We start from the raw sequence: 12,238 nt of genomic DNA on the forward strand, positions 1-12,238 counted from the left end.
CTTGCTGTCGGGCGAAAGCTCGGTGGTCTAGTGGAGATGACGCCTGTCCGGTGATCAGGAGGTCGTAGGTTCGAATCCTGCTCGAGTATGTACGCCCATGACTTTTTATCATGGCTACTACTAAAACACTGATCAATTCAGTGCTTATTTACGTCGATGTAGGGCAATTTGTCAATCAGTTGCAATGAAAACATCTCGACGGAAGAATTTCATGAATTTGAATATATTTCCAGTTTACCAGTTTAGAAGTTGGCACATAGTTATATCATACACACACACACGGTATAATCATTATGTTTATACAGTATTATGCATATATAGAAACTTGATTTTTTTTATGTTAATCGTTGATTCTCTATTATAGGGGTCCTATATATTGCAATCTTGTAACATCATTTCAATTTTCATAATTAATCTCGTCTCTATTATAACATGCAATATCGCCACTTTTTTATCTTTTGATCTGTAAGTGTTCGATGTATTCTTATATTCTATGTATGACGGCGATAGATGCATGTTCTCACTTGCTAATGTTTACAATGTTTGCTTGCTTATGAAGTTCTTGAAAGGAGTATAATGTCAGCAAGATGAAATAGTAATTTGTCCGTGTATTGATAAAAATGAGGAATAGCGGACGATGAAAAAAAAAGGTTTGAATCATGAATTGTCGGATGACGTCGACAGGTTGATGATATAAATATTAGCGTATCATGGGAAAGATTAAGTAATGATGAGCCCAATGATATCGCAGGGCTCCAAACTAATTTTTATTTTTTGACCACCAAAATCATTGATTTCTATTTTTTTTTTTTTTGGTGGCCAAAAAAATCAAGAAAAACATAGGAAAAACTAAATCGGTCCTACTAAAAACAATTATTAAGCATTACTGACGTGACAGGTACCCATGTCTAAAATAAATGAATACAAAAGTAGATCATCTTATCACCATTATTCTGAATTCTAAGATTTAGCAAATAGGCTTATAGATAATTATAAAAGTTGATGCCTATTAGGTGGTCATAACTTACTTTTGGGATGAGAAAGTGGGAGCATTTCCAGATTGTTTGTTTTAGCATTGTAAAGAGCCGAAAGTTACCGCTATTCATTTCTGATTGTAAAAGCAATCATCCAACATTCACTATAGTATGTTAGAACCTCACGGAGCCGAATATTACCGTTAATCATTTTCAAATACACTGTATAAAAGCAAACAACCGACATTCATTTTAGCATCTTATGGAGCTGAATGTTACCCTTATTGATTTCCGAATGTGAAGCAAACATCCTCTATTTATTTAAGCATCATACTGAGCCTATTTATACCATTAATCATTTTCAAATGTGAAAGCAATAATCTGTTATTTATGTTGGCATTGTACCAGAGCTGCCAACCGTTCCGAAAAATTCGTATACGAAAAATCGAAGGGAATACGACAATATGAAAACGTCCTTAGAAAGTACGAATTCACAGTGGGGAAAAATAATGGGTAAAAATATAGCAAACGCACGTCGCATGTGCCATGTTATCTGTATTCAGCTGGGATATCGATGCAACGCGTACGCACCGTATGTGGAAAGCGCTGAATAGAAAAATGTGCGCACACGCATATCGCTGCTTGCGTACTGTGTACACCGAACAGAACTTCGCGCGCGTAAATCCCTGTCGCCTACGGACCCTGGATGTTTACATGGATCGCCGTGGTATCCCCATGTGTGGCGGCCGGCTGGGGAGTGTCTACACACTGTAGCCAGCTGCCACTACAGTACCGTATGAGGTGGGGTGAAAGCGTACCGTTGTGCAATGTCTGCTTCTTTTTCTCTTCTTTTCATCCTCTTGTCCCTTTCCTCCCAAGTACGAAATGATTTTTAGAGTGTTGTGTGTTTTTTTATAACGCTATTGCATCATTTTCTGCAAGGAAGTTGTAGAGGTGAGTTTCTGTTCGTGTATTGATGACTGATGTGCACTGCCCTCTGCAGTATATGTGCAGGTGAAAAGCGTTCGAACTTTCTTTCCCGAGTATCGTGGAAACTCGATTATTTCTAGGCCTATTAAAGGAGATCTCATATAACAGAATACTTATAACTAACTATTTTCCGGTCAAAATGAATCAATTTCCTTTGTTTTTTATCGTTTATTGACTTGATCCCATAGGATCTCGTCGCAATACCGAGTTTCATATGTGTGTTTATTTTCGCGTAGCTTTCGGTGCTGCAAAACTTTTGCTAGGGCCTAAGCTTACTACTAAACTTCGTTTTATTTCCGTCGTTTCTCACACCTCGTTTAGTACGATTTCTTCCATTTTATATCACTTTATCCGTTCCCTTTATACTTTGAAGTATTTAAACGTAATTCTCTTAGTGTCTCGCACTGTTATTTTCGTAACGGCGATTTCTCCGCTTCGCTGCAATCGAAGCGACGGAGTTTGATCCCAGCCGCTTCGATGTGCTATTTGTTGTTTTCTAAATGTTTGTGTTGTTGGGAGGTGTTGATACCTTGTATTTGTTATTTACCTTGTATTTGTTATTGAGTTTCTTAGGTATTTATCTCGAGGGATTATACGTGTTTCTTAATGTTGATCATATATAGGAAAAGGCTAAAATGATCTTGAGTGATGTCTGATAGTGATGATAACTATGCTGGTGACTGGTGTAAAAAGACGGCTTCCTGTGAATGCTTAGCGTACGTGACGTTTTTTCCCTTTCCCTCTAGTCTTCTTTCCCCCCTTACTCTTCTTTCCCCTCTCAAGAATGATTTAAAAAAAAAAGAAATTACGTACACCTCACAACAAAACGAACCATGTGCTATAGCAACTTTCGTAAAGTTAAATCTAAATGTTGAATATCAGCAAAGAATAAGGCGAAAACACGAATGAAAACAAATAAAAGCGAAGAGATTGTGTATGCAGTCTCTTCGGCTCGAAGAAACTTGACACCCCACCCCTCTCCCTTGTGGAAATTTCCACAAAAGCAGGTGCCACACCCAGGTGCGTGCCAGACGAAAGAATGCGCGCATTGGAATAAACAGCGTGTAAATATCCTGGAAATATCGATCGAAGAACCAGCTCATTAGTTGAATTAAAGGAATAATTCCAAAGATATCATGATTCTATGTCTATAGCCTTTCTTTTGGCGCATAGTAGGGAACATCGAACAGTCGATTATAGTGTACTTGATCGAATATCTAATGTTCCCTGAACAATAAAAAAAGGATTGATTATTCAGTCAATTAAAAATGCAATCACAGAAATACATGAAAGGTCTCGTATGCCCAGACAAATTCACTACGAGTAGGTGCAATGAGATGCAGTCATCACCTGCTTAGACAGCAAAATACAACGTGTAATGACAATTAATTTCAGTTCACGCGCATCAAAACTGCTTTATATTACTTTTCAAAGTTTTGACTATCAACATTCGTTCGTGGGTGTATTTTGTTTGTTTGTTTTATTTGTTTGTTTTGTTTGTTTTATGTGTTTTTCCCTCGTGAAAGACGTAATGATTTCTTCATATCGAACGTAAACTGCATGGTTACCGTAAACAAGCCATTCAGCTCAGCTCAGCTATGGCGCATTCGATCCATCGAACTTGCAGTAACCTCTTATAGGCAGGAGCACATGGCGCATTCATTTAAACTTGAAAATGAAGCCACGTGTTTGCACCACATCGGCGCTTCCACACACAGCGCGGCATTTTGCGATCGTTATAGCAGACTTTCCGATTCCAGTCAGGGGAAAAGGAATTGGAATACTTCGAAAAATACTGATGTTTAAAATCCAATAAAATGAAAAAAGCCTGAAAACAACGCATGATTATGTTTTGATAGTACATAATTGGAAACACAGAACTGAGTTTTGCATCCGCTCACACAGAAGCTCTCTTGAGAAGATCAAGCATTCCCCGTCCCCTGCTAGAAAGTGGAAGCTTCCATAATCAGCCCAGAAAGTTTTTGGAGGTACAAACTTGCACTTGTACACATTGCGAGAAAGCAATCAATCAACGCTGAACATTGCGTAGTTCAGAATCTTTATCGTGCTGGTGACCAGCTGGATGCTTCGGCATGTGTCATAACGTTATGTTTAAAGCCTGTAGGCCTCATAGCAAAAAGAGGGAGATTGAAAAAATACGAATGCTGGTGGAAAATACGAATTTTGGAGCTGCTGAGTACTAATTTGTGCTTCCAAAGGTTGGCAGCTCTGTCGTATACGGAGCAGAATTTAACAGTTAGTCATTTCCAAATATAAAAGCAAACATCCGACATCTATTTTATCATCGTACGGAGCCGAATGTCACTGCTGTCCACTTGCGAAAGTGAAATGAGTCATCACTGACAATTATTTAATCATATCGTACGGGGCCGAATTTTGAACGTCAAGGCAGACATCAGACAGTTGTTTTTTTTTTTGTGTGTGTGTTTTGTTTTGTTTTGTTTTTGTTTTGTTTTTTACCATCAAACGCAGCCGAATGTTACAATTCATTTCGAAATGTAATACACATGTAGCAAATATCCGACATTTATTTTAGCATAGTACGGAGCAGAATGTAACTGATATTCACTTCCAAACGTAAAAGCAATCATGTGACATTAATCATTTTGGCATCTTCCGGAGCCGAATGTTATTGCTATTTATTTGCGAAAGTACATAGCAATATAAATTATAAGCAAGCATCCGACATTTATTTAAACATCGTACGGAGTTGAATATTATTATCATTCATTTCCGAACGTCGAAGGGAGCTGATTGTTATTATTATATTTCGAACGTAAAAAACCGAATATCAGACATTTATTTTATCATCGTATATACGGAGTTATTTTGGTTAATCATTTCCGAACGTCACAACAAACATGCGTTATTTATTTTAGCATCTTCCGGAGCTGAATGTTATTGCTATTTACTCTTGAACATAAAAGCAATCATCAGACATTTATGTTATCATCGTATACGGAGTTGAATATAATTGTATTCATTTCCAAACCATCGAACGCAGCTGAATGTTACTGTCATTCATTTCGAAATTTAAAAGCAAACATCCGACAGTTATTTTAGCATCTTATGGAGCAGAATATTAATGCTATTCACTTCCGAACGTAAAAACAATAATCTGACATTTACTTTAGCATCTTCCGGAGCCGAATGCTATTGCTATTTACTTTCGAAAGTAAAAGCAATCATCCGTCATTTATTTTATTATCGTACGGACTTGAATATTATTGTTATTCATTTCCGAACGTTAAAGGGCTCTTATTTTGACATTTACCTTAGCATCTTCGGGAGCTGAATGTTATGGCTATTTACTTTCGAACGTAAAAACAAATAACAGACATAATATATTGTATATTTTATCATCGTACGGAGTTGAATACTATTGTTGTTCATTTCCGAACATCAAAGCACTCATTAAACATTAATTTTACCATCGGATGCAGCTGAATGTTACTGTTATTCATTTCGAAATTTAAAAGCAAACATCCAACAGTTATTTTAGCATCGTATGGAGCAGAATATTACTGATATTCTCTTCCGAACGTAAAATCAATCATCTGACATTATTTTATTATAGCATATTCCGGAGCCGAATGCTATTGCTATTTACTTTCGAAAGTAAAAGCAATCAACCGTCATTTATTTATTATCGTACGGACTTGAATATTATTGTTATTCATTTCCGAACGTCTAAGGGATCATTCGACATTTACTTTAGCATCTTTGGGAGCTGAATATTATTGCTATTTACTTCCGAACGTAAAAGCAAACATCAGACATACATTGTATATTTTATCATCGTATATACGGAGTTGAATATTATTGTAATTCATTTCCGAACATCAAAGCAATCATTGAACATTAATTTTACCATCGAACGCTGCTGAATGTTAATGTTATTCATTTCTAAATTTAAAAGCAAACATCCAACCGTTATTTTAGCATCGTATGGAGCAGAATATTACTGCTATTCACTTGCGAGCGTAAAAGCCATCATTTTGACATCTATTTTAGCATCTTCCGGAGCCGAATGTTATTGCTATTTACTTCCGAAAGTATAAAAAACAAACATCCGTCTTTTATTTTATCATCGTACGGAGTTGAATATTTTTGTTATTCATTTCCAAACGTCAAAGGGATCATTCGACATTTACTTAAGCATCTTCCGGAGCTGAATGTTATTGCTATTTACTTTCAAACGTAAGAGCAAACATCCGACATTTATCTTATCATCGTACGGAGTTGAATATTATTATTATTCACTTCCGAACGCCAAAGCAAACATTCGGTTATTCTAGTATCATATACGGAGTCAAATGTTACCGTGATTCATTTCCAAGATCTAAAGCAAACATGCGACATCTATTTTTGCATCTTATGGAGCCGATTGTTACCGCTGATCATTACCAAAAGTAAAGGCAAACATCCGACTTTTGTGTGGCCCGATTGGGCCACCAAAATTTCAGCAAATGAAATTATGTTGGCGCAGGTCGTTAAAAGTCGTGAATAGCAGACGCGGTGTCGGATCCACGAGGCTAGATGATCGTAACCGATGTCGATATGTTCTAATAATTATTGATACTCGAGTGATGAACGCATGTGCACAACTTCCGCAGGTGTACTTCTTTAGAAAGAAACGAACAATCAAGGCAGTGGTCATCAGAGTGTGATCAAATCGATAATCGAAAATCGGAATTTGATGAAAATGGGGAAAGTTGGAACTCCATGAAATGTATTTTGATTGAGCGGTCAGAATAGAACTTGGTTAAATATAACGGGAATGTGCCCTTGAATACCCTCGTCCACCCTCGTACACCCTCGTCCAACACACGTCTATCGAGACGCAAATTCCCTAGGATGGATTTCCCGTGCGGGCGGATGGACTCGTCCACTGAACGCGTATACCCGCGGGTACCCGCGGGGATACGCGTGAGTGGCCTCGTCCAGATCTCGGAAAAGTGTGACGTTTCCCGCGGTCGGCACCGTATGTAATGCATGTCAGACCAAAAATTGTTCAAAAAAGTTAATTTGTGATTGTACAATATCAATGCAAATTGTGCTCGAATATGCAGTCAAATTTCATAAAAGCATGATTATTTTTTGCTTTTAACAATTAAAATCAATAACATATTTTCATGCTCAAAACAATGCCTGGGAGGCCCCCCACCCCCTTCAGATTTGAGTGGCAAACTCACCAGCAATCCAGTCCACAGCTATGCCTTCAATCCTGCTGTTAGAGGCCGTCAGAAGCACCTGTCTCTCTGTGTGGTCTCGCTTGATGCGATTCAAGGTGTAGACAGCAGTGTCCACCCAGTAGATGAAGTTCTCATCTGTCGCCATGGAAACAGCAATTTATTTATTGAATATGAATTTATAGAGACACCAAATATGACTTTCATCTCTCTGCAGACTACTCTAAAAATGACAATCTATCAGGACAGGGTGGACATGACTAACCACGTATGTACAGACTGCCTGTCTTCAATATCCTTCTTTTTTTTTTTTTTGCAGCCCTGCATTAGCTCTTACACATCTGGTTTGACAGTGCAATACTGAATGCATTTTCTTGTACATCATAAAGATTCTATGAATCCCCATATGCAAATTCAAATCTCATTATCCAAGGCTGACATTTTTTTTTTTTTTACAACAAACTTGTTCTGTCTATGTAATCTATCTAATCAGCTTCAACAAGATCCGATGGATTGCATAATTTTGATTTTAATGAATAAACAATTTGGTTATCATAAGTATAAAATTCATTCAAAATCTAGACAATAACATATTTCTCCTTGAAGCATACATAGACATAATCCAATGTGTGTTTTGAATTGATCACATTTGGTATTACAGCTTCAAGTACATTGTACAATGGCTACGGAACTATTCATTCACATTCTTCTGGTAATGACAGAGTTTGTCTATGGAGCCATGATACATTACTACCACTTGGCATCTGATAGCACTATAAAGAGTTTGACAAAGGGTACTGCAAAGAAGACATAGAAGAGGAAAAAGAGAGTCCAGAGAGAAAGAGAGAGATAGAGGTCTCACCAGCTTGAAAGTCGATAGCGACAGACAGCATGTGACCAGTGATGGGGGTAAGCATGTCTTTGCCATCATTGCCTCGTGATGGTTCCCTGAGGGACAGGCCTCGGATGGTGTCATCACTGGAGTACAGCAAAAACTCACTCACTCCTGCAGAGAAAATCCACATCACATTCATATCACAAAAAGTTTGCCGTTGCTGCCATCCCAAACTTTGCACAGAACCTTTTCTCTCTATACTTCAGATTGTTATTATTCCTACTACTGTAAACAATATCTTGATATGCAATGTTTCATTCACTTTTCTTGACATGTTATGGGGCTAGAATGAAATAAATGAATGGATTGCATGCAATCATGGGCTGCACTTGAGTGCTCAAAAGCAAAAGAAGTGAACCAATCAAAAAGCATATCGTATTATGCCATGCCAGACTCTGTCTGAACTTTCAAGCGCTCTATGGGGTAAGTACACCACAGGAGTTAATTTTAGAGGGGGTCACATTTCATGTAACAGCGTTGTGCACCTGGTGTACTTACGGTACTTACAGGTGTCTCAAATAAAGGAATCAACTCTCTGCATTGACATATGCGCATATAACTAGCATTCTTATTGTGCTAACTTCTCATGCCAGCTTCTCATATGATTATGGTACACTTTTGGAGCACATTGTGAAGTAGTCCACTTTTGGCTTGGTATACCAGTAGTATAGTACCGTACATTTTGGGAGCATTAGAGCACTCCTCTGGCACAAGTATGGTATGGTGCGCTTTAGGACAGCACCCAAACCCACTCATGAAATGCTTGGACAGCTTTCCTATATATCTGAAAGAGACCAAATGAATGATAGGAAGAGAGAAGTCACCTTCACACGTGGTCGTCAGATTCTTCGATGTGACATAGCCGGCGGTGCAGGCACACTTTCTGCCGTTGTTAGGTAGAGGGAGACACAGCTGCTGACAGCCCCCATTCTGGTCCTTGCATCCATTTTCACCACCTACTTCCAAATACAAGCCACACACATCTTGGTATGAGTTACACTCCAAACTATATGGGCCATTGTTACATGGTCATGTATTCCTTCACTATTAACATTCTCCTCACCACCTTTAAGTAATTCTAAACATGCGAGAGAGATGTTAGTGCCACTTTATAGTTGTAAGCAATAATTTCAGCACCTCCTGCATTTTACTTCAAAAACTGCACTGTAAGCCAGAATTTGCTTATTAACTGAGCCTGCTCTTTAACCCGTTGAGGACGAGTCCCGAGTATACTCGGGCAGGTGTCTATGGGAAATGCGTGTTGTAGCAAAATTAAACCGTCCTCAACGGGTTAAAACTTCAACAGATTAATTCAACTGACTGGAAGAATCCAAGAGGGCTGGGAGATACTTCAATACCTGTCTCTTTCTTTCAAATAGAGAATTGAGTCTGGCACAGGAGTATATTGTGTGTCTTGACAATTTAGGGGGTACAAAATTGTCTTGCAAAACTCTTTGATAGCATAAATGATGGAATGATAATATGTGGTTTTGACTGAGCTGTAAAGCAATAGCATGTGTGTACTTGATTCCATGCCATTGGTAATTGAAAAAAAGGAACTGGACAGATACAGTAGCAATGTAGCAATATCTGTATTCTAAATATTAGCAGCTCTTAACACCTGCAGATTTTTCATTTCCTTTGCATACGCCTAACTTACAGAAACTTTTCTCAGATGTTTATGACTGCACTTGCTCTGATAGGGATGTGAGCTCAATTATACTGAATTTAGCAGAAAACTCTGTTTGGCTGGATTGCAGGGTGAGAATGGCTGGGGGGGGGGGGTTGTCTTTAATAAGAATATACAGTGCACATCCAACTGAATGAATGCCTAGTGATGAACCATCAGATAAGAGTCATACTTTTTGAGATGAGGTTTACAGACGAAAGAGTTCACATCACTTTTCAGCAATCAATAGAATTATTCTACCTGGCATACATTAATATATTCTGATTACTGATAAAATTCTTAAGAAATGATCTGCGTATCATAAGGTATGTAATCACTTTCAAATGTGTGACGCTCCAACAAAATGAGTCATAAGTCGCACAGGGAGTTTTCCCGTAATGAGCCAAAAATGAAGGGGAAGCACTGCTCGGGTCGAAAATTTTTTATGACGGATTTTGATTCCTTGATGTTTTATCTATTTGTACAGAAAATTTCAGCGTGTAAAAACGAGTACAAGTGTCCCAAATCACAGTTTTTCTGAGACCATTTTTTTCGGTTACATTTTTTTCGAACGCTCGCCTTTGCGTTGCGTTTCGCACCTATTGTTCTCGCCCGATCGAGACTCCGCCTCCGTTGCTAGGGCGTATGCTAATGAAGCATTGCTCTTGACCCCATTGAAGACAAAACAAAGCATGGTGCGTGCGGCGGCGGCGAGGGCTGTAGAATTACGCAATAACAGTGAGCTGACCAAGGCTATCAATTGCATGACCAGTGAGTTGCGTTTGATACATGCACCACATTTCATGAAGTGGTGATTGATGTGACGCACAAATGGCGCTGAAAAATTTTATTCCTACGACGATCACGCAAAATTTATGATACTTTATCAATGAGCTAAAATGATCACATATCGAACTTGAAACCTCTCTAGTGATGCGTGTGTGTACTTTTACAACGGTTATTGGCCTCATTAATGAATTCATTCAAATGATAACTTTCGTTCCCTGGTATGTGACTTGCTGTTTAAAGTTCATCTTTGGAGATATAGTAGGGCCTAAGTTGTCAATTATTCTCGTTTTTATAAAGTCGACAATTCGTGCGATAATTAGCCAAATGTATGTAATGCGTAATATTATTTCCCTGGTTAATAAAAAATTATTGCCCTATTTACTTATGATGGTTTGGGCCGTGACGGCATGGAGAGAAATCGGAAGACAAACATTATTATTATGCCCAAATAGCTCGTGTTCCCTTCTTCTTCTTCTTCCGATAAAGTGCTGCCCTCAAATGGTCGAGGATGAACGCACTGCGAGAACATGCGCATACGCTGCACCGGGGCACAGAAATTTGAAATCAGATGAAAAATATTTACAGGTACAGGAGGATATTCTGACTCTTGTCATCTGTGTATTTTTCAGAAGTAAGACCTATTTGAGAAAGTGACAGAAAGCTGTGTCGCTACTCGAAAGTGTGCTTCTTCATTTTTTTTTATCAGAATGTTTGTAATGATTGCTGTTTGTCGTGTATTACGTGTAGCTGACATGTGAGAGGTCAAGTCTGCAAAGAATTTGGCTAACAGCTTTGCGAAGTAGCAGCGCCAATTGCCTATTGAATTGTGTATTGTGAGGAATTCGAATGAAAGAACTCGGGCGACACTGTTCACGCCTTTGAGCCGAGTAAACCCCGCATCAACGAAGCCTTGAACAATGAAAGGTAAACTTCCTGCTATCAAGGGGTGGATAATCACGCAACCAGTATTCTTTCTTCGCCATTGATAGCAGAATCAGTGACATACTGTAATGGAGCAACAGTGTTGGAGGATCGGCATTATGTCTGCTAATTTGTAAAAGAATTTTTCAGTCCCCTTTTGTGTTCAGAACCACAGTCAGGGATGCTAACTTACTTTATCTCTTACAAGCTATCGTTACTATCTTAAAACGTGAATTTTATGAAAGGTTAAAAGCGATCGCGGAATCAGTTCTTCTGCGTGACACCAGGCTATTATAAAAGCATACCAAGCTTGAATCGTTTACCTGTATAGAAATGGCGGGAATACACACTTATTGCAATAATCCGGATTTGAGAGTGATACAGTTGCGTTATATCAGAACGTACAGAATTTTTGTGTTTCATGTATGTATAGGTCATCTCTTGATGTATAGTAGGCATTAGTTGTCGTTTTTTATAGCGTTTCCTAATAAATGCCTTTAGCGAAAACCCAACACAACCTTTATCAAGGAGGGAATGGAACTTAAATTTGAATACATGTATAACATAGTTTACAAAAATCAGATATGTAAATAAGGCAATCATATTATACATCCGCATGGCCGATTGCAATCTCTTACTTTGACTTTTAAACATGATCGCCTGCATTTACATGCTTTTTCGAATTTCTTGAACTTTGCCTCATTTCCTCTTTTTTTTAACAATTGCTCGCAATATTTAAAAATCGTAACACAGTCTGCTATCCCACAATATAATGTTCCATTTGATT

At 38.3% G+C, this 12,238-nt stretch overlaps 1 protein-coding gene across 1 annotated transcript in view; it reads right to left on the minus strand.

Annotated features, from left to right (window-relative positions):
• The window catches only part of LOC140245174 (prolow-density lipoprotein receptor-related protein 1-like), a 212,964-nt gene that overhangs the window by 69,921 nt on the left and 130,805 nt on the right, over window positions 1-12,238 (minus strand). The window contains 3 exon segments of the mRNA XM_072324772.1: window positions 7,181-7,315; window positions 8,040-8,183; window positions 8,897-9,028. Of these exon segments, the coding sequence (XP_072180873.1) occupies window positions 7,181-7,315; window positions 8,040-8,183; window positions 8,897-9,028 (411 nt within the window).

The sequence above is a fragment of the Diadema setosum genome, chromosome 22, assembly GCF_964275005.1.
Source record: "Diadema setosum chromosome 22, eeDiaSeto1, whole genome shotgun sequence".
Classification (NCBI taxonomy): Eukaryota; Metazoa; Echinodermata; class Echinoidea; order Diadematoida; family Diadematidae; genus Diadema; species Diadema setosum.